General features: G+C 38.8%; 2 protein-coding genes across 3 annotated transcripts; one reads left to right on the top strand and one right to left on the bottom strand.

Moving 5' to 3' along the window:
* Positions 1-825: 825 nt before the first annotated feature.
* On the top strand, positions 826-2,118 carry rassf10b (Ras association domain family member 10b; the record flags this gene model as incomplete). The annotated part of the gene is made up of 1 exon (XM_079217078.1): positions 826-2,118. The coding sequence occupies one exon, from the start codon at positions 826-828 to the stop codon at positions 2,116-2,118; it is 1,293 nt and encodes a 430-aa protein (XP_079073204.1).
* A 14,299-nt stretch (positions 2,119-16,417) lies between these two features.
* Positions 16,418-26,682, bottom strand: btbd10b (BTB (POZ) domain containing 10b). Of its 2 annotated transcripts, XM_079217336.1 has the most exons (9): positions 26,625-26,658; positions 26,070-26,217; positions 21,492-21,691; positions 20,701-21,013; positions 20,421-20,523; positions 19,439-19,559; positions 18,928-19,125; positions 18,718-18,828; positions 16,418-17,747 (listed from the first exon to the last, which is right to left on the bottom strand). In XM_079217336.1, exons 2-9 carry the CDS (start codon positions 26,168-26,170, stop codon positions 17,416-17,418), a joined length of 1,479 nt encoding a protein of 492 aa, XP_079073462.1. In that variant the 5' UTR covers positions 26,171-26,217; positions 26,625-26,658; the 3' UTR covers positions 16,418-17,415. The 2 variants fall into 2 exon arrangements, with proteins under 2 accessions (XP_079073462.1, XP_079073463.1); XM_079217337.1 differs by lacking the exon at positions 26,070-26,217 and having other exon boundaries at positions 26,625-26,682.
* Positions 26,683-27,620: the final 938 nt, after the last annotated feature.

Genomic DNA, 27,620 nt, shown 5'->3' with positions numbered 1-27,620 from the left:
TGTGGTGCTGATTCATTTTTACTTTAGCGCTTTGCCTTTGTAAAGCAACATTACATTACAAAACAGTGCTATATAAAGTTTATTATTATTATTATTATTATTATTATTATGCTAAACAGCTGCGTACTGTCTGTACATTCTCTGTTTGTAAATGAACACAAGCAGTCGAAGAAATAAACCAGATGTTTCCCTCAGGAGTCCAGACCAAACCAAAGCATATATTTATTTTATAAAATCTCATTCAGTTTAAAAATATATGTATTTCTATATCTTAATATAAACGATTTCCCATTGGAACTTGAGGCAATACTACTCAGCTTTAGTAGAGGCTACTTTTTCTATCTTCTTAAATCATTATGTTGATTAATTTTTGAATGTATAATGATGTGTTGTGCTGACCACTCAGTTAAATTTTGAGTCCAAATTGAGCATTTTTTATGCTAACGATGTTCATTATAAACACTTGGGTGCGAGGATCCATTTAACATTTCATTTAAGAGCATTGGATACATAACCATCATAACCCTCCAACATGTCACAGAAAATAATAACTAGTTGCTGACGCTTGCTGGTGGCAGTCATGTGATCACAGCAGAGGCAGTCTCGTGAAGGCAGACCTTAATGTCGCCTCATGAAAGAGCACAGAAGGACACATGGGACCTCAAACCTTCAGCTCCATCAGCAACATCTCGCGTCCGGGACGCAGCGCGCATGCACACACAGGAGATGCCACGGCTGCGCTTTTCTCCTGACATGCGGATTTAAGTTTAAAAAAACTTTTTTCTTATTTCTATTAAGAAAAACGCAGGTTAGCAGACATTCGTGATGGAGGCGGAGGAGAGTAAGATATCGTTGTGGGTCTGCCGAGAGGAGAAACTCGTCTTCGGCTTGTCAAAGCGCACAACCTGCGCTGAAGTTGTCAAAGTGCTTCTGGAAAACCAGCATTCACAGCCCGGCCTCTCCACAGCTGCATGCCCACAGTCTTACTGTATCGTGGAGAAATGGAGAGGTTTCGAGAGGATTTTACCGAACAGAACAAAGATTTTGCGGCTTTGGGTGGCATGGGGAGAGGAGCAGAGGAATGTGAAGTTTGTGTTGGTGAAAAGCGAGGCGTCTTTGGCGAGCCACGGAGCCCGGAGCGCAGAGGCGCGCGTGGTGCTCAGCAAACACAGCCCCTGTGTCACCAATGATGCAAGGTCTCCCACGGGTGGCATCCCGCCAGAGAAACAGCGTCGGGTCGTCAGGAAAGCTTTCAGAAAGTTGGAGAAGATCAATAAAAAGAGGGCGAAGAGAGACGCGTCGTCTGCGGAAAAGATGGAAACTTTGGTCCATCTTGTGATTTCTCAGGATCATACAATCCGTCAGCAAATCCAGAGGATTACAGAGCTGGACGCAGACATCGAAATGTGCGAGGCAAAGGTGCATGTTGACAGAATTGAAAGACACGGGGTTAATTATGTACAAGACACGTATTTACTGGATGCTGCTGCGGCTTCCAGTCGCGATGGAGACAAAGTGTGTTCGGCTGAAGCTCTTGCCAACTTTGAAGAGTATGTCCGGCAGTGTGATGAGGTGGTTCGACTACAGGAGGAGCTGTGGGAGCAGGAAGCCCTCGTAGAGGTGTTCACGGTGCAGGTGCAGGAGGAGCTGAACCACCGCTGGATGCAGCGGAGGAAAGAGCAGCTGCAGAGCGAGGGCACCGAGGCAGACACAGCGTCAGAAAACGAGCTGTTTTTGGAAGAAGAGAGGATCAGAACACAACTAGAGGCGAGTTTATACGTCGGTCTGCGCCTCAACACGGATTTAGAAGCTATTAGGAGCGATTTAGAGCTGACCCAAGAGATTTGCGGAGCGAGGGAGAAGGAGATGAGGGATTTGCTGGAGAAAGTAAACACTTTGGATATAGAGGAAGGGACAGTCAGTGAAAAGAGATGCAGCCACGGGACAGATGATAAGATGGGGATGACGAGCACTTTGGAGAGGAAAAGCGAGTGGGTGGAGCAGGCCAGGGGTCTGTCCAAAGCTCACAGTGTGAACGACGACGACTCAGACACTGGCTTAAGTTCTCTGCACAGTCAGGACTCAGACAGCCAGCCTGTGTGGGAGTCACTGGTTTAGGATGTATCTGACTGTTCATCATTTTTTTAACCTCAGGGATCATTTTTACTCTGAAGTAAACATGGATGACAAACTGAATGTATCTTATATTATTGTGTGTTTTATTTTGTATCTTTATATGGCATCATAACAATCCTCACATTATCATATATGTTTATAACATCCATTAAAGAACTATATGTTTTTATTTGTTGGGGTAGTACATGTTAATCTCACCAAGAAAGTTGTTTTTGACATAAAAATAAAAGCTGTTTTTGAAACTTTATCTGATTTTCTTTCTTTTTGGATGTTCGAGTCAGGAAAGCACCAAACCAATGAATTGATGATGCCGAAATCATTCTCAGATCATTTCTACAACATCTGAATAAATACCTCAGAGACAGCAGGGCGCCACAGCCAAAACACAAAGTCAAGGGTCTTTGGGATCTTTCTGCAGATTGTGAACAACATCTCAGCGATCACTGTGACCCAGATACTGAGTGATAAGGAAAACCATAATAATATCCAAACATCTAAAGCAGAAATGACCTCCAACAGAGGAGAATACATTGTACTGCCTGATAGAGACACAGCATGATTGTGTGCCTAATTTTAATGCAGAATGACTGCTGTTGAACGATATCAAGAGAAAATCATCTCACAGCTGAACAGTGAATAGGTCTTTCAGAGTTAAGACATCAGCACACAGCCTCCACATTTTATCTGTCAGCTGCTTAAAAAAAAAAAAATTGCACTGTCCGCCTGCCTGTTCTTGAGTAACTGTTTTTCCAAACATTTCTAAGATCAATGATTCTATTTACCAAGAAAGAATACACAGCTGTCCTCATCAATAAACCAGACAACTATCTGAATGCCCATTCAAGGCTTCTTCTGTGGTCATTATGGAAACTATAATGCAGCCTGCAGAGAATATTATATTATCCCCATTTGTAAATGAAGTATTTAAGACTTATAGATGATTAACAAGATAATTTGTAAAGTGTTAGTAAATGATAAAACAAGTTGCAATTCATGATGAATTCAAGTAGTTACTACTCGTTAATTCAGTAGTTACTAGCGGTGATCCAATAGCACCACTATTGGATCACTTGGCAGAAATAGTTAATTAGCGTATTGTATCAGGAGAGAAAAGTTGTACCAGTGCTTTTCCTATTAATAACTTAATATCCTGGCCATAAGTTGTTTATTATTGCTGCATATATAGTTTACAGTGCTAATGTCAACAGTATTGTTTTCAGCAGCACCAAGTTCCTGGGGGTGGACATCAGTGAGGACCTCTCGTGTACAGCCAGCACTAAATCCCTGGCAAAGAAAGCACAGAGGCGCCTCTACTGCTTCCGCAAACTGAGGAAAGCAGGAAGCCCCCCACCCATCATGTGCACCTTCGACCGTGGCACCATCAAGAGCATCCTGACCAACTGCATCACTGTGTGGGGCGGAAGCTGCACAGACTACAGCAGGAAAGCCCTACAGCGCATAGTGAATGCAGCTGGAAGAATCCAGCTGCATTCATTCAGAATCCCCCCAGAATTTCAGAATTTTTTTTTTACTGTTTTGCACTATTCACTTTATGTCAGACAGTAGAGAAACATAATTTCAGGTCTTCTGTATGTTTGCACAAATGGAGGAAGTGACAATAAAACTGACTTTGACTTTGACTTTGATGTGCTAGCAGCAGGTTTAAATCAAAGGAAGCATTGTCAGAGACCTGGGTGACTGTTTGGCATAGATTAATCTGAATCTAAAGAAATCAGAGTTTCTTAATGCAAAACAGAAGCAAGGCTCGCAATGGCAGAAGAACAGCGGCGGTGAATCAGCAATCAGGTTACAGTCTATGGTGGCAGTATTTCTGTGACTGTAAAATATAGGGCAACCTGGTGGCTTCGCAATTAAAACACATATTATACATGGTCAACAATTAGGTTCAATAGTGGGCCAGTTTTTTTCAGTATTTTTCAATGTGGGACCAGCATGGTTTTGCAGATTCAGTGGACATGCTATATATATATATATATATATATATATATATATATATATATATATATATATATATATATATATATATATATATATATATATATATATATATATATATATACATATATACATATATATATACATAATGTACATTTCTCAAAAACATTTTTGTTGGAATATTTTACCACGGTTTATGAATGATATATATATTATATATATTATATATATATTATATATATATATATTATATATATATATATATATATATATATATATATATACATTCAAATATCAATTATATTAAATATATAATGTTTTGCAGGTTTTATGTGATCATTTCACTTTTTAGGTGTTAGGCACCCAATAATGTTAAAACATGTCAGCATTACTTCAAACTCGTCAGATTAATTACACTGACATTTATTAGTTTTCCTGCAGTCAAAGCAAATTCCTTGCACGTCAAGAAGAAAAAAAAACTTCTTTTAATGGCTCAACTGGCCAGAGTTTTCTAATCCCAGGAATGTGTCACTTTGTGTTCCTGTTGTTCCTTTGTTCGGCCTCAGAGAGTGATCTGCCATGAAGTCACTAATGAAGGTATTGCCTCAGGAGTCAGGACTTCAAGAACCAGCGCTGAGGTGTGAGCCACTCAGAGAGCACTTGGCCTGCTGCTAACAGACTGGGGCCGCCAGTGTGCGCTCATTAGCCCTCATTGTGCTGGTGGCAGGTGTGTTAATCCTGTAAGGTCGGGTGCTGACCCCAGGACCTCGCCTGTGGGATACTGTACAACCTCTTTCCGAGCATCTCAAGGCCTGTCACCTCTTGTAGGATCTGACGCAGCTCAGATCTGTCACCAACAGGCTCATTACCCTCCAATAACCTTACTGCAGAGGACCAAAATTACAACTAGTGGAGCGACAGAGAGTTTTATGAGAGTCTTTGTGAACCAAACCTCCTAAAACCACAGTATAACTGGTGTCATGGATATCTAGCTGCAAGCTAAAAAATACATTCAAAGTATTTCGTAAAGAATCAGCTGCTTTCAGTGTAATTCAACTTTGTGAAAATCATTTGAGGCAGGTAAATCAGGAAGTGTTCAAGATTCATCCCACATTTCCTCATATCTCCACAGCAGACAGATGCACTTTTAAAGCTCTTCAAACTAAGTTTGATTTTCCTTGTCACAGTACTAGTTTTTACAAAATCTTTGGTATAACTCTTGTTTATGGAATTTTCTGACTTACAATCACTATCAGTGATATTTAGCAAAAAAGCTAAATCTATTGGAATTGTGTTTAACTCGCTACATAATAGTGCACCTATACACATAGTATAGTCAGAGGAGTAATGGTTCTTACACTTTGTTTCCTGATCAACTCAAACCTCTGACCTCTATTTTTTCATGCAATGGAAACATGTAAAGCCGTTGCAGTCTGCCAACAATGCAGTGTGTAAAAAAAACAAAAAAACAGTTTCATATGTATAATGTCAGAGATAATGTGTTGTGTGATGTGTTAAAATTATGCTTTACCCCCAAATCTATACTTTTAGAATCAAATACATAGAGGTAACTGTAAAAAGGTAGTTCTACCGCAAGAACAAAGGTTGTAGCTAACCTGTTAGTTACTGTGGATGCAAATGGATATCAATAAGGTTTATGTCATTTATCAGCGATGAAGTACATTGTCGATGGATCGACATAATCCAACCTGTCCAGTGGGACATTAGGTTTTCAAAAGACGTCTAGACGTCTAGGTTACAGTTTTCTCCATTGTTCGGATGCAAGGGTTGTAAACAAGAGATCCGGTTTTGAGAATAGGTGATACAACCAAACTGTGTTCCTGTTGGCAAAACAGCAAGTCATGCTCACAACTGGAACTATATAATTGCATATAACACACAGATCAATGAGTAATATGAATTTATGTTCATCTCTTTATGTCTTTCTTGTCATTCCTATATATTTTCATCCACATCACACCCAACACACGACCCATCAAAATCAACCTTGACATGGCTCTGCCTTTGACATTTTTGGATAGGATAAGGGCAATGCTGAACTCGTAATGTGTGTGTCATAGTTAAAAAAAAATTAAAAAGTAAAGAGAATTGTGTGATGAAAACAGAAATCAATAAAAGTTAAGTTTAAAGTTTTGATAACTGCATCACTAGATTTTGAGTTTTAGACCACAGTTGCCAGCAAGTGTGAACAAGACACATGAAGAAAAGCTAAAATAGCCAATGCTATTATGCTGATCATGCTCATGATCAATATCTCCACCCATGGCCTGAGAACCACCTTTGCAAAGGTGCACCATTTAATCCTCGCATGCCCATCAGAGCAGTCTGGGATTTTTTTCGGGACAGGGGCTTAAAGAGACAGGTGCTAAAACAAACTGGGTGAATACAGGTATATTCAGACAGTATGAGAAAATGTATGAATACATGTTTTTTTTTAACATTAAGGCATGCAAACATGCTATAGCATAAACCCCAAATTCAAGTATGAACCTGAAAATGCGCATTGAATGTCCCCTTTTATTAAAGTGCATCAAGGTTTTTTTGGAATGATACACCACATTATATCTTACAAGTGTCAAACAGCTTTAGGTCTTCTGTGGCAAAAGGTGCCACACCCATAAGTGATGAAAAGCGAGCTCTAAGCATATCACAGTTATCTCCTTCAACAACACATAAATATTCTCCTCTCGTGCAAAATAAAGGATTTCATGGGTGTGCTTGGTGTATCAGTTACAGAAAAACTCATGAAGATGTCTGAGTGTTTCTTAAATTCACTGAATTATCTTCCTCGCCATAAAAGTGAATAGAGTCTGCTCTAGGCTAAAATCTTTTCTTTAGAACAATTGCTGTAATGCTGCCTCTTTATCACTTAATGGGAAAGTTTGGTTTCACATACAATGGGAATGGATTGTGTTGCATTACTTGTGGGTCACACCAATTCTCCTTTTGAAACATACACATTGTGTACGGTGGAGACTGAAATAGGATCAACAACAGCGAGAATGTGAAGTGTCAGATTTTCTTGCACTTCCTCAATGCGAAGGGATATTTAAACATTTTGACAGAGCAGTCGTAAAGTGTACATTTCATCAGAATCAGAATCAGAATCAGCTTTATTGGCCCTGTGTGTACACATACATGGAATTTGACTCCGGTTACACATTGCTCCCTTTGTACCTACATATATATACAAATAAACAAGAGCAATATATATATATATATATATATATATATATATATATATAACATTAAAGACAACAGAGTAGAACACAGAAACTAAACATCAACATTAACATTTAACTAATATGTACAATATAAATATACATTGAATAATACATATAAACAATTCATTTTGGATATTAGTGTGGTGGTAATAGTGTAAGTAGTGCAGATGGAGGTAACTGACTAATTGTTCATCAGTTACGGCCAGTGGAAAGAAGCGGTATGTTTAGTCTTTTAACTTATAATGTATGCACATTGAGCTCACTATTACTTATTCAGATTGTTTTAAATCTCAGAAAGAGCATAAAATATATTGGGACAAGATTTGAAAAATGGGGCAAATCAGTCTATGTAACAGAAAAATAGCATACATTCTTAAATCTGCAAATGTTAATCACTGGTAATAGACATTTTTCACGGCAGGTAATAGTAGGTAAAACACAACTTTTACTAATGCCATCATCAGTTATTATTTAGGCTTTCTGTCATTACAATGCAGCAGACTATTGAAAATACACTGATGTTTTGGTCAATGTGCCGCTAACTGATCTGACTTTGACAATCCAACCCCAAAACTGTGGGTAGACCAGGGCTGTGTTGGAAATCACTACCTAATCACTATATTGACTTATTTATTTGTATTTATTCTAGCTTGACATTTTGTGTGACATTTATCTATTATATTGTGTTCTCAACAAAAATCTAACAATACAGCAAAAACATGCAAAAATGCCAGTTGTGCAACTCCCCGACAGTAGCAACGCACAGTGAATGAGTGAAAAAGGGACGGACACGAAGCCCTGTCCTCATTTTACAATAATAGATTTGTCTGAACCGTCTCAATTTCACAAAGCATATTATTAAAAAAGTAAAAAATATTGACAACAAAGTTAGTTAGATAGATAGATAGAAAGATAGCAGGAGTGACTCATGTCTGAGAATTACAGATGGTTCAGACACATGGAAGGCTGTAATTGAAGTCCAAACTATTGATATCTTAGATGCTCAAAAATAGACCCAAAAGCCAATTACACTATGATTTTGTTTGTGGTTGTTAATATACAGTACTGAAGACACAACACACCCACTGCAAGATGCTGCTTTTTCATTGGCTGAATGGTGTAGGGACTTACTTTCTGTGAGACATCTCTCACACAAATATATTTTAAACACTTGGCATCGTAAATAATATCACTGCTGGGCTCAATGAAAAGTATTTTCACATGTTTGAAGTCTATTTTGTTCACTCAGGTGTCACTAACATAAACTCTTCATCCTCACAACTTACTGATCTGACAACAGATACACAGAGTCTTGATACTTTAGTAAAAACAAAAATCATCATGGAGCAACATCCTCAGACAATCAGAGCCCTCCTTCAGTTTAAATTACTGGGAGAGAAACAGCTGATTATCATCAGGAACAGGAAGTTTAAAGGTTGTCAGTGAGTTTGGTCATCATTGCTCGTCTTATCTGCTCATCCTCATCGTCGGCGTCACTTAGGAAAGAGCACAGAGTTCATTCTGTCGCAAAAGATAATCAATGAAATTACAATTCTCAGTGAGGATAGTGACCATTAACTTTGTGGAGACCCTGTGTAACTGTATATCTGGTCCAACTGCTCTATTTGAAATTAAGTAAAAATGTAATTTGAGATAATTGTCTAAACGTGACTATACAGAATTTAAGCTCTGCTGAGAGCGTGAAAGCTCTCACACAGAAGTAATTATTCCAGGAATGAAGCTTTTTTCTTTCAGTGTTTTGAATGTCTTTTGTGCTCACAGCCTCAGCAAAGTAGTAGAAGAGGCAACAGATCTTGTACTGTGATTGGTTGAGCTCTACATAGTCTGGCCTGAATAACAGGCATGCTGATTAGCATTTCAAAACAGCTGACAGGAGCCCACAACAGAGTTCACTCAGAAACACTCTACGTCTTTTGAGAGGAGGGCTGAAAGCTCTTTAGCGGCAGTGAGGTCACATCTCAAACGTAAATTGCATGTCTGGTAAGCTGGAGTAGCAGGCTCTCCCTTATTATTAAGTATAATGAACATATGTGCACGTTCTTAGCTTCTGCTCATATTCATGGAGATCCTCTGAATTGGCTGAAAGGATGGAGCTGCTGGTTGCTCATGAAGAGCACACATATGACTTGTTGAACATAAATAATTTATAATTTAACATCAAGGGTAACATGACAAATTTGGTTTGTGCTGTCACTTAATTTGTCCCAGCCTCATATTTTAAATGGTATGGATGTTGATTGGAATTATTCTAATTGCAGTTTTAAAATCCAAATTAACAAGATTCATGTGGCTCAACTATATTTCACTGCTCATTATAATGTCTCATGAATCATTCAGTGCAACCAGACCAGTTTGATCAAGATCAATTAGAGATAATTAAGATCCCCCGACAGAATATTCCAGAAGCCCCTGAAATGTGCCAAGAGAGACAGGTAAATTAACAACGGGAATGTGTGTTTTTTTTTTTTTTTTGCACGCTTTAAATTGCACAAACGTACTGTTGAGAGGCAAGACTGCTTATGTGTATTTAACAATTTTGTAAAAATGTAGTTAAAATAGACCAGACACCGCTTGAAGCTGACTGGTGCTATTTACACCAAAACATTGATTACACAGCTCATCAGAATTGTGAAGTTCTGAGTTTACCACATTCTTCATTTCTGATTGTTACTGACGTCCTTATACCTAAAGATTGAATAAATAGTTTGTCATTGACTTGAAAAAAAAACAACACATTTGGCCAAAACAACTCAAGTTTGGATTAAAAGAAAAATGCATAGTTATAATAAACCAATGAGTAGATGAGATACAAACCATATGTTGCATTTGAATCAACGACCAACGGTGGTGTTTATTTGGAGTGGTGTTGATTATTGTAACTGATTTTGACACCATGTTAAACCCACTGACTGAATGGATATATATATATATATATATATATATATATATATATATATATATATATATATATATCATATATATTTTGAGTATAGTCTTAGAAATTAGTATAGTCTTAGTAATTAGTCTCTCTATATATATATACACCAACAGCAGCAATGAGCAACAACGCACATGCATAAATAACCAGCCAAAGCACCGTAAGATATATCCAGACTGAAGTGAGGTACTTGCTCTCTTGTGAAATCTTGCTCTACCGTCTGGATTAAAAAAAAACACAATACAACTCTACAATTTAAAATGAAAGCTTCATCCATGATTGTATCTTCAAAGACAAAATCTAAAGAAATACCAGAAGAATACTTCTCATTCAGAAAAAAAGTCTATTCAACAAGCTAATAAAGAATAGGGAATTTATGCTTGATCAATATGTATAGCAGGAGAGCACTCTTGCACTCAAGTGCAAACCTTCCTGGTACAATACAAGGTGGAGCCTATTTTAGTGAAAGGAGTGTTGTCATGGAAACCAGTTATCTGGGCATCTGGGAACCCAAACATAAAATGAACTACGGTGCGAAAGGGAGACACTTAATAAGGGGGAATATTAGATGATTTTTTCCCCCTCTGTGTTATATTTAAAAATGTTGTCCTGGGGGTTTTTCATTTTTTTAGACTGGTATTCAGAATATATATTATAAGTGTACTGTACTGTTGATTACCAAAGGATAAACTGGAGGAGGACATATTTGGACAGGAAGCAGTGTGGCAATTGCATCACATTCAAACTCCAGAATACGTTAACTAAGCATGCATTTAGCAAGTTCAGAAGCCAAGTCAGATTGTTATATATTTATATAAAAAAAGAACCTAGCGAGCATGTTAGGATCACAGAGTCAGTTACTATGTTAACACACAGAGTTTAAGTAATCTGCTTTCTGAAACAGTGCCCAGCAGAGTGGCATATTTTATAAACAAAGATAAAACTATAATGAAAGGCAAATACAAAGAAGTAAAACACATAATTTAGGCTGAAAGGAACAGTTTAAAGAATCCCATTTATTTTTAAACTGTCTGTTCTCACAGGGGGTTCTCAAAGGAAGTCACACAGCACTTTAAGGGGGCAAATGTTGGGCCTCTCCAGATGCAACTGATCGATCTTCAAGCAGATGTAGCCCTGGAAGAGCATTTCGGCGAAACTGACCCGGCCACTTTCTGGCTCCAAATGGTCTCGGAGACAGCTTGCCCAGGTCTGAGGAATGTAGCTCCGTACATCTAAACTATGTTCGGCTCCACATACAGCTGAGGCAGCTTTCTCCACTATGAACATGATTATATATTATATTATTATATATATATATATATATATATATATATATATATATATATATATATAATAATATAATAATAATATGTGTGTGTGTGTGTGTGTGTGCGTGTCTGTGTGTGCGAAGGTGCTCATTGGATATCCTGGAGCGATATTTGTTTATATATATATATATATATATATATATATATATATATATATATATATATACATATATATAGAGAGAGAGAGAGAGAGAGAGAGAGAGAGAGAGATACAGAGCGAGAGAGAGAGAGAGAGAGAGAGAGAGAGAGAGAGAGAGATTGGAAGTTTAAAAGTGATCAATGCATGTATCAAATACATGATCCCATACATATAAAAAAAATACATTATATACATCGATGCAAAAAAGCAAGGTCTACAGTATTAAAGCTCATTCTAGGCCCTTTACCTACAGCACAGCTGGAACAATACATATTTACAAGTAACTAGAACACCTTTCTGCACAGGTTCATTCACAAATTATTGAACATTATCGCTATTTTGTTGCTTTTCCCCCTTTTACTGGAAAGAATAAAGACAGCAGCAATAACACTCTGTATTCAGGGTCCAGATAGATACATATAATCCACAGCAGCAGAGTATCAAGCCTTTTATTTGAAGGGTGTTCTGTGACACTCATTGTACACGTTAACACATTTAGTCTCAGATTACTTTAGTCTGACTGACACATGACCTTTTGTGCTGTGGCCTCGTCTCTGGTTTCACATGTTGTTGCTATGTTGTTTTGTTGTTGTAAACAGGTTATCAAGCATACAGCTGCTTGGCTATACTCTTTTAACCAAGACCCAAGTCTACATTTAACTTTAACTCATCCTTTATTACTCATATTGACCAATAGCATTTTGCATTTTGTGCTTATATCTGCGAAAGTATTAATTATTATTTTGTCTCTTGTATGGCTTTAAAGATGATGAAGAGCTGAGTGGACTTTCAAGGCTACTATGTTGTTGTTGTTGTTGTTCTTAAATCTAAATGAACTCTGCTCTCATATTATTTCCACTTACTTGATCTGCTGAACAAATCTAAACTGATTTATTGGGAGCATATTTTTCTTAATCCTGAAATATAAACTGTGAAATGAAAGAAAACTAAATGCAATGTATTGTGGGAAACACTATAAATAACAGCATGTGAGTGTTGAGTGTAATTCAATTACAGAAGAGCCTTTTATTTTAGGATTCAAAAAATGCTACATTAAAATAGGCCACACATTTTTCGTTCGCTTGTACACATTGTTCACTGACACTTTATCCCGTAGGAAGAGCAGATGGTTAGATTGGGTTGGAGTTAAATAAGGTATAATGTTGCATGTTCACATATCTCTGCCTGGATTATATTGAATTAGAAGACAGCACAGCCTGTCCTCGCCCATCTGTTAAAAAAGGGCGAACACAGCCCAAAAGCCAAACAATCAGTTTTACATGTCACTTCTGAATCTTTTGCTTGTTTTCAAAACAACATGTTTATGTTTTTGTCTTGCAGCTAAAAGACTGGCCACTGCCCAATGTATACCACTGTTAGATTATTATGCGATGAATATTCACGTGATTCCTCACAAGATTTTAGTGCCTTTCATGAAGCCCTGTCTAACTGCCATTTACAGTGATACAGGACATCAACATCTGCTGATGCACAGCGGCTCCAAGTGGACCAACCGCAAAATTGACTATGACACAGATCTATATTTCAGATTAAACATTTCACTTTTGATCTCCAAATAATTTTCATTTCATCTTTGAAAATGTAACTAATCCTTGTTTTATAGATGTAATTGTTGTTATAAATTGACATGTTGGCAATATGTGTGTGTTTGAGACTCAATTTGAAGATGAACGTCTTATCAACAATGTTTCCAGCATCCTCTTTTACAATTGGTGTTATAGGCTGAAGTTTGCACCTCAAATATATCGTTACTGTAGGTCATAATAGATACCATAACAGGCATAGTACCCTTCGGTCACCATTAATCAATAAAACTGCAAAAAAAAATGAGAATAAATAATTCTTCTAATACCTTACCTATCGATTCAAATACTAATTGTTAAGTATTGTTTCTGTTGATTTGCAGTATTATCAAAAATAGTTATATTGTAAATGAACAGTATGTTGACTGAGGAGCTTTTTCATCTGTTTGTTGGCACTCTACTGCCAGCATGTGGCGAGAAGAGATGATGGCCTAAAAGTCTCAGCTGAAAGAGATCATCTCTTTTCATGAGGTCCCACGACATCTATACATGTCTTGCATTTCTTACTTTGATTATTAGGGTGTTGAACATTTGTTTGACCTTTTCTCTCTTCTTGTTCCCACAGCAACATAACTACAACAACAAAGGATATCAGCTATACCACTATCAGACCTATACTTCTACGACTGCTGCTGCTGCTACAAACAATAATAATAATTACACAGGCAGTCGGAAAGATAGATTTGTTTTTTAATGCCATTTAAGAATACATTTCCTTGAGTTAAATTAAAGTAGAGGCAGGTTCTTCTGGGACATTTGTTTTCATCATTCAATCCAATTTTAATAAACCCTGCCTTGTGTCTCTTATCAAAAGGCAGATATGAATTCCCTACAAGATATACAATACATATCAACCTTTAATGACCTCTTCAGTTATATACATCCGCGTCTATTCTGGGGTGAGATGCTTATTTTTCTGAAGGATGAAGTGCAACGGAAACTTGGAAGATGAAGATGTTTCCTCCAGTGGCATCTCTTACTTAGTGCTCAATGTACATGTTGAACCAATATATTGTGTTGTGCTTAATCAGAGCCTGATGCTTACACATTAGTGCTACTTATCATTTTAGAATACACATGAATATTCTTCCTTTCACAGCACTGGTTACTTGAAAAGGTTGCTGGATGAAAATGATGAATGTAAAGTGATGGGTGGTTGTTGGTTGGTCGCATCTTCACACTGTTTCTCAGACAATGCAGAATCATGTCAAGGTCAAACCTGTGGAGTTTGTTTCACATCATGCTATTGACGGGAAGATTATCCTCGTAGATCAAAGGTGAGCACCTTTTACCACAAAGTATCAATACAGTGTAATACATTTGGCTTTAATGTGTAGGTGTATACACTCCTTATCATTCATGTTAAGGTTAGTTAAGCCTTGATTTCATTTTGTGATTGAGAAATTATTCAACTTCACAATAAAGAAAATAAAGTGAAAAATATTATTTTTTAAGATTATATTTAATGAATACTTTCATGAAGATGATATTGTACATTCAGCAAAAAGTCACAGACAAGGTATGCATCTTACAGAAGGGACAACCCTTGATTAACTGCTATTGCGCTTTTGTGCAGTACACAAAGCTCTGCCAAAGACCCGGACCGCCCTCCATGTTTAGTGATTACACTGATGAATGTATCAGTCTGATCTGCTCTGGTGGAATTGTAGTGCTTTGCTGCAATGGGTGAAAATAGTATTGTAGTTCATCTTACCCATTGACAGCTCATCCATTACTTGTCCTTTTCCCCCTTTGTTGCTGTCTGCTGTAAGTGGTGCAGATGAGAGAAAAGATCAATACAAGCTGCAATAAGTTCAAAATAAAAGACGGTTCATTCATCACACTAAGACGCCTCTGGTTCAGTTTTAAGATCCTTTGAACTAAAGAAGTGGAGTTCATTGTCTCTATCAATACTCTAGTCATTCAAGTAAAACTGTCTTTTTCTAGCTTATTATATAATATAGCACAAGCCTGCTGGCCAGGCTTGTGCTATATTATACTATTATACTATATTGCTCATTTTGTGCCAGATGTTGATACAAGTGCGTGTCAGGGGGCTCAACAATGTCTCTAAGATTCATCCTTTGGGGATCATGAATGTCTGTACAAATATTCTTGCAGTCCATCCAATAGTTGTGGAGATCTTTCAGCATGGACCAAAATGGTGGGCCAACTGGCTAACTGCTAGCACGCCAACACATATAAAAATAAAGTGTAGAATACATTAAGGATATCTGTAGATACTGTGTGACTACTGTAGGTTACATAGCTATGCCATAATACACAGACATGCCTCTTTCTACACTCTTTTACTCTTTCATTGACAAAGCAGTCCTTCAGTCCTATCAGCCTGCTGCCTTCTCACACACAATGGCCACCGTACTGATGCCAGCTCAGAAAGCCCTTTCTTATGTGTTATTTGTTTTTAATCTCAACCATCAAAGCAAAGCAGCACATCATTGACCCTACATCTTTGTCCTATGGCAGGTAAAGGGAAGCTGGATTTCCAAATGGTGCTTGGAATTCCTAATGGTACGAGGGCAGGCGGAGAGGATTGCAGAAGAGCTGTCAGAAATCCAGAGGTATAACCATCTCCTGAATAATATTGACAAACCTCTTCAAATATTTGACATCAGGCAATATTGTGGAAGATTTTGTCTCCTGTCAATGTGAAATCTCAATTCACAACTTGACAGTTGTCAAACAGCTGTCTTGCTCTGAGCGGTTTTGATCTCAGAGGATCAGACAGTGTTTGAGGAGGCAGTTCCATAAGTGGTGTCTGCAGCTCTGGAGAACCTGGTGGGGAAAAGGGCGGAAAATGTCCGTGGGAAGGAAACAAAGTACAAAACTACTCAACAGCGCGAGGGGTCGCAACATCAGGTCAGGACAAGGAGGATGTTTTAGAGCCTTCAGGACAAGCTGAAGGAGGTCAAGACTTGAAACGGGTGTGCTTATATCATGTGACCTGCATGTTTTCCATCATTATGGGAAACCTGCATACACACCTGCAGCAGAGGATGAAGAAGCCAAAGAGTAAAGGACATCAAAAGGATAGGGAGGTGTTTTTATTGGAACAGCATGTTTGACAACTGACCACCGTACCAGCACCATGTGGGATCAGCTGACAGCTCTGATCCTCATAGGGCTATATATCTGACAATATGACTACAAAGTGATCAATCTTCAAAAGGTGTTCTGGTACCATAAACGCTATAGTTATCACAAACACTTCTCTGCTGTCAACTTACTTCCTCTCTTATTCATCACATTAATGTGATCAGTCTTGGGATGGGCATTACTGAAACTACTGGAAGGTTTTAGAATAAGGATTGAATAGACACAAACTTTATTTTGATGTCTTTATTTGATGATTTTACGTTTTATTTTTTAACAACAATTTCAAGCTTTGCACAAAAAGAGTTTGACCACAACAGCCTGTGCTCTGCTTAATATCTTGGCTGTGGGGGAAGAGCATTACATCACATATCAGATCCAGCCAATAACTACATACCCAATTACAAGATTCAAAGACATCTGAGAGGAGTTGAATCAGAGATCATGACACTATGCGGTGATAACTGTTTTTTTTATCCATGACCAGAAAGTCATATTTTCCTCAAAGCACATTTAGTAGTTAGGCCACCCAAGATAATCAAAATCAATATCATCAGTAAACTAAAACCCTGTGAAAAAAACAGTGATACCACATGAGTGCTCCGCCAAAACCATCAAATTAAGGTACAATAATATTGTAAATAATAATGTTAATAATAAGTGTTTTAAAGATCTTTTTTTCCCCAAACAGGAAAAAAAAATTCTTTGGTCAAGTAAAAAACAAAAACGAAAATAATATTGAACTTCCACCAGTCTTAAGTCCCTCATGCTTCTTTTTCTACAGTCAACCAGGTTCTTGAGGCTCTAAGGCTGCAAAGGAGGTGTCAAGGCAATATGGTTATGGTGCCCCTGGCGCTCCATGCTGCAGCATGCTGGGAGAAGGACTAGAGGAATAGGAGAGGGGCAGAGGCATTGAAAGAGGACCAGTGTGTCCTCAGACAGCAGGTGAAGGTGCATCAGGGTCAGGTTCGTTGTTGTAGTTGTTGCTGTAGTGATTCCCACTGGGTGGCTGATTAGGTAGGTTGTCCAGTTCATCCACTTGGGGGCCAGGGTGCATCACCACCAGCTGGTCCTGGGGGATGTCTGCTGCTGCTGCCGCCAGGTTAGTGATGGACTTGGACTTGACACACTGGAAGTCCACGTGACGGCTTTTACCCTCTTCCTTTTCCCAGGACATGCGGATGAAGGGCCTCTGGACGTAGTTGTAAATTACCTCTGGACGCCCTCCTGGTCGTTTTTTCACTTTCTCTTTATATGTCGGGTAACCTGCCAAAGGAACAGTGTGGACAAATCATTAGCTCAGTTTTTGTAATCCAGTCCTGGTCACCTAGAAGACAAAAACACCAGAATGATGGGGCAAGATCTACTTGACCAGTAAGCGAAGTGGTCAACACAACAGTGATGTTTCAGGGCTTTGATTGGATTTTAAAGGTTACTGTAATAAAGCTGAGTGGATTAATAGCATAGAATATGATATATAATAGTATAGAGTATCCGGAAGTGTGATTTGATGGATTACATTTTATGAATATTATCTATGTATTTACAATGGGCGATATGCTGTTCTGTGGTTTATTAGTAGCCAGGATTACTTCTGTTGAGCCAGTTACATTGTTATTTTTATTTTTGTAACTATCACCAGAATCAGTAATGCCTCAAAGGTTTTGGGAGTTTTAATTGAGAGGAGAATTGTTTTTTGAAAAAAAAAGAAGATCTCCAACAAACAGTAGTCTTCATTGAAAGACGTAATCTGTACATTTTTCATTAATTTATGGCTTGAGTGCACTGAGCGACAGCAGTCCCCTCACTGCAGTTTTGGTGAACATCCAATACGCAAAGATTAAAAGCCTTTTCTCCACACGCACTAGCACATAGTAGAATGCTGGAACAAATCACACCACAGAACAAGGTATTTGAAACAATCTTGCATCTCAGCATTGTTCTTAGTAATATCAAAATAATCTATTTTGCAAGATGTCAGTCGTCTTCCCTATCATTTTAGATCTCACTCACCCATTATACTATCAATTTGAATGTTTGACTTTCCATATCACTGTGTCTTTTATTCATTTGGGTCAGACACTAACTAACTACCCCCTTTTTAATCCATATTAATGGTTTCCCTGCCATACCCAACCAGATCTGTCATGTATGTATGTTTTTTCTTTGCTCATAGTACTCCATTAACAAGGGAAAATAAAGCCATTACTATTTACTATTTGAAAGTCCAACTTACCTTCAATGCCCAGTCTTATTTTCTTTAATCCTCTATCCTTTAAAACTGATTTGGCAACATCTCGGTTCTCAATATACTTGAAAAACCTGTACAGTTTTGTGCTGTAGATGACTGCAAACAGAAGAACCACAACAAATGTCTTAATCACGTATACGTCTTTTGTGCACATGCAGACCTGTGTGCCTGTATTATGCATCAGTGTGTACTTACTCTGTGAATACTCTTCTCCCATCTGTGGTGGATATTCTTCGTCCCAGTCAACCACATCATCATCAGTAAGGACTACAATGTGACATTCCCTCTCTCCGCTCTGGGCACTGGCTACCATCAAAGGCAGTACCATCTCCTCCAGGTAAAACTCAAATTGCCGCCGAGCTCCATCATTGGACAGCTCATGCATTAGGGCACCTGATAACAAAGGAGATTGTATCAGTTAGATTCAGAAGATGCAAACCAATTAATACTGGCTCTCATAACTCCCCACCATCAGTTGAACTTGTGTAATAAACAAATAAAACCCTAAAAATAAAGGTTTTACCTACAATAGAATACATTTATGATTATGTACTTTCTTTGCCGCTCAACACGTTTTCTGTTGTGTAAGGCTTTAGAGGAAGAAAGTGTCAAGGCAGCTTTGCTGTGTCTCTTTTTAACGCCGACTCAAACTTCCACTGTTAATAGGTAACATTAACAGTTCCAATGCCCCAAACAAAATACTCACTGAGGTCTCTGCATTTGATGGTGCCATAGTCAAAGGAGATGCATAGATAATCACACGCTTCACGCAACTCAGGGATAGAGATTCCATCAGGACAGCGGATTATCCCAGATTTGTAGTAATCCTGTCAATTAGACAGAAATCACATAAAAGGCTCAGAATATGAAACAATGCCCAAACGTAAACACTCAAAGCTTTCAATAAAACACTTTGTACCACTATCTTACTTTGGTAAAGCATTTTGGCATCTAATAGATGTTGAGAGCTTCACAGGTTACCAAACTCATTCATTACTCAATCTGTCAAACAGTAACAAGATGAGTTCTCAGTAGGTCGAGGGTAGCACGGAGTTAGCTAGGAAATTAGTTATCTGCTTTAAGAGTGTTAACATGTTGTATGTATGTGTGATACTAAATGTCAAGCAAAAATATACTGCAGCCGTCTATTTGTAATACTGTGCTGTAGATAAATGTGTTTTATTTGGTCTGTGGTCAAATTTCAGAGGAATCTGACAATAAAATGTTCCCTCATCTAATCATTATCTCCCTCATCTTTCCTGAGAATTCACCAACAGCATATTTTCCAGTAACTATTGTCACACTCACTCACTGTATCACAAAGTAAATCTAACTTAGCTGCATTTAGTCTAATAATAGTACTAACATATACGATCAGTTCTCAGTACTTGGATGCATCTGGCTTTATTGTCATGCAGGCAAAATACAAACGCCTTATTTATATATATATATATATATATATATATATATATATATATATATATATATATATATATATATATATATATATATATATATATATCTGTATTTTGAGATATTTTGTCAATGCAATAGCTTCACAATCAAGCAAGAAGCAGTCAACTTTACAGGTATGTTATTGAGATCAAAATGAAGGTTGAGATCGAGGATGGGTGTGGTCCGAGCAATGGCGCTGATACAAACAGAGAAAATGTTGGAGAGAAACTGACCAGAATTGCTCGGAAAACTGTTGAGCTAATGCCCTCAGCCACCTCGAACTCGCCCTTCTCGTTGGGCCGTGTGAAATTATGCTCTCTTCCAGATCCAAACATTCTGAAATAAAGAGACTTTGGTTTATTCTTTGAATCACAGACAATAGAAATAGCACATTTATACCAACATGTATGCATATAAAATAGATTTGTACGTTGCAGATCAATTAAATACTTTCAGTTATTGAGGTGATAATGAGTAATGACAGGTAATAATGTTGGTCAAAGAATACTTTACCTGCCCAACATGGTATTGGGTTGTGCAGTGAAGATGGCAGGATCTACCACAAAGCGTGTGTTGTCAACAATCAGAGTGACTCTTTCTGAGGTCCGAATATTCCGGTTTCCCACAGTGGCACCTGCTCCCGTCTCCTTGGGATTCTCGTAGACAAAAATCATTTCTCCAACTCCCAAGCTCTTGAAGGTGCCTTCAGTACTTGACAGGCTGCTGCGACTGCTCACCACCCCGCTAGTGCTGGAGCCGCTGGGAGAGACTCTCTGAGGCCGTGGGCTACTCGGCCTCGATGACGAGCCACCATCTCGTTCTCGCTCTGCACACAAACAGGCAGAGCAATTACTCTGTTTCCCCTTTTAATTCAGGACACAAACCACCGGGCAAACATCAGCAATGTGTTCAGACATAATTATTGACATACATTTTCTATCATTTTGTAGCTTAATTTGGAGGTTTCTGCATTCATGAGAAGGATTCTTCATCTTTGGTATCTCTTTCAGTAGGGGTCTACTATTAGTAACAGCTGATCTAAAACAACCAGACTAAAAAGGATCGTATTCAGAACATGTGTTCTGTTTCTAGAAAATCTGACTACAAGCCATCTTGGTATAAACACAAACAGGTAGATTACTGTTGACTTGATCCATTGACAGGCAAAACTGGCAGAAATATAAACCATGTCTGAGCTGCAAGTTGATAAATGCAGTCAGCTGTTGTCAACAGTAGCTGCTAGGAGCTGTGGACCTCTAACATGATATCCATATAAGTCCTCTATTCTTTCCCTGCACACTCACCACTGTTGTGTTGGCGGGTGGGCGAGGTGACGTTGCGAATGCAGGGGGTGAGCTGGCCGTCTCTCTCGTGCGAGGAGTCTCTGGAGCGATCGCTGGAGCGGCGGCGGTCACGTGAGCGGTCACAACCTCCACTGGCACCATGCATGCTCATCTTCCTCTGTTCTGCGTCCACTCTAGATACTCTGGCGTGACTGCTTCTTCTCAAAACAAAAGCATAATTAACATTCAAATCTCTTTCTCAAGCCAGACGTTGTTGATTACGACAAGATTTTACAGATGTTGTGCACACGACTTCTGTGCACTTGACAAATCCTTGTATGATAAACACCACATCTACCAGAACATGGGGTAAAGACATTTACACTTTAACAGGGTTGTCACACTGTTTATCTTCATCGCCTGGTATCCAACAGTTAAGGGACTGTGAATTATTATTAACATATGTACCTTCAATTCAGCAAGCTTACATATGAGGCCTTAAAACTTATGCAACAACCGGGCTGACCATATTCTGAAAGCTTGTATTACGCAGAGGCTTAGAATACAGCCAAGTCGTGTTGCCCTCACCTTTGAATCTAATACAAAAACAATATCAGAGATGCCTGAGCTTTAGATCACAGTACAAGTGTGTCATCAAACCTTGTAATCCCATTTACAGGTGGCAGCATATTTAGAGTCAAGTGCAAAAAGATTGTAAAACCACCAGAAGATGTAAGATCATGTGATTTATAACTTTTCTTGACAGGTCAAATGTGTTTACCAACAGTCCACAAGTTATTGGTTTCATCAAAGGGAGAAAAGGAAAAGGCGACAAGTATGGCTGCAGGGTACCCATCAACCACAGGCCAACAGTACACCCCCCCCCCCCCCCATGACCTGAGATGAAACAAGTCTTACCTCTTCCTGCCTACTCTATCCTTCCATCATATCTGCTTTTCTATTGTTCCTTCTGATGAAAAAACGGAAAACAGATTTGGTCTAGGAAAAAGGACCTCACAGGTTTGGAGGAACCAGAGCTATACATTAGATTAGGGCTGGGCGGTATACCGTTTTCAAATTTCCATACGGTATGAATTTTGCATATACCGTGTTGTCGCTCTTCGGCAGGCAGCTAAATATATTGTTCACCGCTGGACGCTGAGGGCGCAGCAGTCGGAGCTACTTATATTACGTGTATTGAGATTCATGGTTATAACAACAATTAATAACCCACAACTAACACTCTTTAACAGGGTAAAACACCACAACACAACAGTTTGTGACACAAACAATTTGTGTCTGCTGTTTGGAGGTTTTTTGGTTTTGAAAAATCCGACGTAGATCAGAAAACGATTTATTGCAATGTTTGTCGAGCCGCTGTTATTGCCTCTGGGGCAACACTAGCAATTTACTCCATCACCTCAGCAGAAAGCATAGGTTGGAATACAAAGAGTTTATGTGATTACGGTCCTCAGATTCAAGACCGTCAACCAGTCATGGCAGAGACGAAGCTGAACTTGGAGGCACTTAGGACCCAGGGGAATGTAGGTGAAAAAAACAGGAAGAGACCGAACGGAAGACACACCGCACAAACATGTTCACCGCTCGCTGGCCAGTTGCAAGCGAGTTGGCCAGCGAGCGGTGAATAACGAGCGGTGAACAGCTGTTCAGTTGGCTGACGGTCCTTTTCGGTGTCAATAAATTAATATGTTTACTCGGAATAAAATACTGTGATATAATGTGAAACCGCCAGAATCTTACAAAATAGCGTGATATGAATTTTTGGCAATACCGCCCAACCCTAAACTAGGGTTACCACAATAGAGAGAAGTACTTTTCAGCACTAAAACTAACTGTTTCGGATAAACACACAGTGGTCGTTGCTGGCTATAACTGACTGAAACAAAGTGAAACATTTAATTGACTCGCACCGGTGACCGGTGCCATTTCTAGTTTCTAGCTCTTCTTCAGTCGAGGATTGCAATACACACCAACAAATACATACTAGGCCAAATACATACTAGGCCAAGCCACGTGAAAGAGCACCCTGTCAGGTGCTATTTCACAGTCCTTTAAAGTAGCTGTCAATAAACCTCTTCTTAATGCCGTGTTCACACCAAAACAGTTGCGAATGTTCGCAATGCCACTTCGCCTATATCGCGCCGCAGGTGAAAAATTCGCTCTGTGGTTAATCCGTTTTTTCGCAACCATCGCTGGGGAAAGGGGGCAGGGCTTATCTCTGTGTCTTGAAAACATTTACTATTTCCTTCATCCACCAGGTAAATAACCACTAGTTCTGCTTTATACTTGTTGAGGAAGTCCCACACACGTCGGAACATCAACCACCCCCGTGTCTGGGTTCATCATATTATCCGTAGTCGCACACAGCTCAGACTCCTCCAGGACGAGTGTCTGAGTGAAGCCGCTTCCAGCGCTCCTTCAGCGGACCAGCAGCAGTTTGATTCAGTAACGGCAGTGATGCCGTTGCGGAGCTTCTATCTCCGTGTTTGTGAAAGCATTTACTATTTCCGCCATTCAGCATTGAAACAACCTCTAGTTCTGCTTTATACTTGTTGAGGAAGTCCCACACACGTCGGAACATCAACCGCCCCCGTGTCTGGGTTCATAATATTATCCGTAGTCGCACACAGCTCCGACTCCTCCAGGACGAGTGTCTGAATGAAGCCGCTTCCAGCGCTCCTTCAGCGGACCAACAGTTTGATTCAGTAACGGCGGTGATGCCGGGCGGAGCTTGTCAACGCTGATTGGCTTCCGCAACTACCGTGTCATGCGAATTATTCGCTGGAGTTGAAATATTTGAACGCTGGCGAAAAAGCGGAGTTGCGAATATTCGCAACGCCGTTTCGCCTCTATCGCGACGCCCGGCGAAAAATCCGCTTTTTCGCAATCTAACGCGGCTGTGCATTGATTTAACATGTAATCTGGATGCGCGAATATTTCGCAACTGTTTTGGTGTGAACACGAAGCCACTCTTGATCCAGAGGAACTATAGACCGATCTCTAACCTTCCCTTCCTCCCCAAGATCCTTAAGAAAACAGTTACAAATCAGTTGTGTGACTTTCTACAAAATAATAGTTAAGCTGAGGATTTCAGTCAGGATTTAGAAAACACCATAGCACAGAGACAGCACTGGTGACTATTACTAGTGACCTTCTAATTGCATCAGAAAAAGGACTCGTCTCTGTACTTGTCTTGTTAGACCTTTGTGTAGCATTCAACACTATTGATCATCACATCCCATTAAAGAGACTAGGCCATTTGATTGGCATTAAATGAACCGCACTAGGGTGGTTTAAGTCCTATTTATCAGATCAATCCCAGTTTGTATATGTAAACGATGAATCCTCCAGGTCCCACAAAGTTCTGTGAATTGTAATCACCTTATATGCTTCCTTTAGGCACCATTATCAGAAAACACTCCATAAACTGTCATTGTTATGCAGATGTTACCTAACTATATCTGTCGATCAAGCCAGACAAAATCAACTAGTTCGCTACACTTTGAGCATGTCTTAAAGACATACAAATCTGGATGACCTGCAACTTCCTGATGTTCAGACACAATTTAAGTTATTCTACTAAGTCCAGAACCCCTCCACAATCAATTATCTAACGATATAGTTTATCTTTGATTAGGATGTGTCCTTTAACTTAAGAGTCTTAAAAAGTAGGATGGGGGCCAGAGCCTTCAGTTATCACGCTCCTCTTCTGTGGAATCAGTTTCCATGTTCAGTCCAGGGGGCAGACACAGTCACCTCATTTAAGAGTAAACTTAAGACTTTCCTCTTTGATAGCGCTTATAGTTAGGGCTGACTCAGGTTTGCCCTGGTTTGCTGGAGAAATTTTTTATGAATGTCCCATTAATACACATTAAAACTGTTGTTTTTCTTCGTCTTTGTACTTTCTCACCTTGCATGTTTCAACAGATCATGGTTATACCTTGACCGTGCCTCCTGCCATGGCCCTGCTGACACTCACTGCTACCATCATTATTATTATTAGTCACATTACTATTCCCAATACGTTACTGCTTGTATTGCCATTATTATTCTACTCTATAGCATTGTCATTCAGAAGAACAGGTCCCTCATCAGTTACACAGATATTATGATATATTGTACATAATCTTGCTGCAATATATTGTCTTTCACATAATTTCTTAAACTATAATCCCTGTGGGTAGGTGTGGGTACTCTGGATTCAATCTTCCCTCATGGTATGTGTAATTGCAGAGTATGTTCATATAAAGTCAACCCGTATATAAACTCATCTGACTCACTATATACAAATAAATCAACCAAATGGGAATTTGTGTTTTCAGGTAATCCAGTGACTTTATACAAGACACAAGTCATGAACAGAATACATACAATTAATCTGATTCATAAATATCGCATGATTATTATCTGATATATTTTAAATAACTGGGCAATACCGAATATTTGTTACTTAAATACCATAGTATCATTTCCCATTTAACTAATCAATAATCCAGCATCAATCTTGTGTCCGACCAGTGAGTTACATTGCTGTCATGAACACTTCCCAGCAGGTCTGACAGATTTGCAGCTGCTCACCTCAAGTACTTGCAGAGTTTGCGAGGTCGGCTGGTTGCGTTTCGATCCCAATTTTCGGTGTCACTCGAGTTACTGTCATATGACTGCAGACGTGTTCCCATCACCCATACAAGGGGGAGTCTGGCCTGGATCGCTCATAGTTCATAATCTGGTTAATGGCGAAATCAACAAGTCAGTTCGATCCACAGATCAGCTCCTAATAAACCAAGGGCTCGCAACCAATGCGTTCACGTGTGTTGTCGACTTGAACGTAAACGAAGCAGTGTGGCTGCGGTGGTCGTGAAATGTCGCTCCGGTAAATTAATTAGGTGAGTTGTATACATCTCAGAAACAACTCGTGTCCACGTTGTTGCGTCCGATGAGGTTAGCTAACGTTAGTTTGCTGCGTTAGCGTACCAAGCTAGCTAACATTAGCTGGGGTTGCTAGCAGTGCGGTCCGACCCCAGTAACGTAATATTATGGGACACCTGTGTAGCTAATAACGTTATTTGAACAGTACTGACCGGAGACTTTCATATTCCAGGACGATTATGCAAACATGTAAAGAATAGCTACCTGGTTGGCTACGTTTTCCGCTGTAGAGTAATCCCAATCTCTCACCAGCTAACAAGCCATCTCCTTTCAAAACACTGACGTTCGACGTGACGTAATGACGTAGTGACGCACACAAAGCGAGAAAAAACAGCTGTTGCCTTTTGCTTAATTTGCTGTTGCATTAGCCTTGTCTGAAAAGTGAATTTAATTGGAAAATGTTTTGTAGGTCATAGATTTGTTTTCAACCAATGTCAGGACGATTTTTTAAATTATTTCCTAAAAAGTTTTTTTCAAAGCACCTATGGTATACGCACATACCAGACAAAAAAGATAAACATACATATATTTTACACATATCACCATGTAAAAGATAAACATACGAGGAAATAAACATAAAACCTAAAGTATAAATAGCCAAGGGAAACAAATGGACATTATAAATTAGACAAAGTAAATGATCACAAGGTCTACAAACAGATAACGTTTATTCTTTTTGCTAGATTCACCAGTTCTAACAGTATTCCTTGTGTAAAACGGAGTAACACAGATATAATTGCAATAGCTTTTATACGGAATGTGGGCTCGATTGTTAAAGGTTAAATGAGGAGCTGATAGTCTTTGATAAACACACAAGATTGGCGTCAAACAATTGGTCTGAAGCAAAATCACCATCAGAGATAATCAAAGTATTGCGCTACAATTTAAACACCATAAACTAATTATTGGGATAATTTAAACAGTAATTCAGATAGACAACAAATAAAAAATATATTACAACTAAGATGGAATCAAGTAAAGGTTGCAGTTGATCATTGTCCAAAACAAGTATTTATAAATCAATTAGTTTGAACTGTAACATCATCAGACCTTGATTGTTTCAAGCATTACGAGACATAATATGTTCTTACAAATACAGAATGATGAAAAGCTAATTTGAGTAAATGTTAAAGATAACTAAAAGAGAATTATTAGTATTATTTATCAGGATGCACAGTGGAAATAATCGTCATTTTAATT

This window comes from Taurulus bubalis, assembly GCF_910589615.1.
Source record: "Taurulus bubalis genome assembly, chromosome: 4".
In the NCBI taxonomy this organism is placed as follows: Eukaryota; Metazoa; Chordata; class Actinopteri; order Perciformes; family Cottidae; genus Taurulus; species Taurulus bubalis.
The sequence above is the reverse complement of the archived record's forward strand: the minus strand, read 5'-3'. Positions and strand labels throughout refer to the sequence as shown.

Coding starts and splice junctions, on each gene's coding strand:
- btbd10b (XM_079217336.1), bottom strand. CDS start 26,170: ATGGGAACACGTCTGCAGTCATATGACAGTAACTCGAGTGACACCGAA. Junction 21,014..21,491: donor CACCCGCCAACACAACAGTG/GTGAGTGTGCAG, acceptor GTTTGTGTGCAG/AGCGAGAACGAGATGGTGGC. Junction 19,126..19,438: donor CATCAAATGCAGAGACCTCA/GTGAGTATTTTG, acceptor CTTTGTTATCAG/GTGCCCTAATGCATGAGCTG.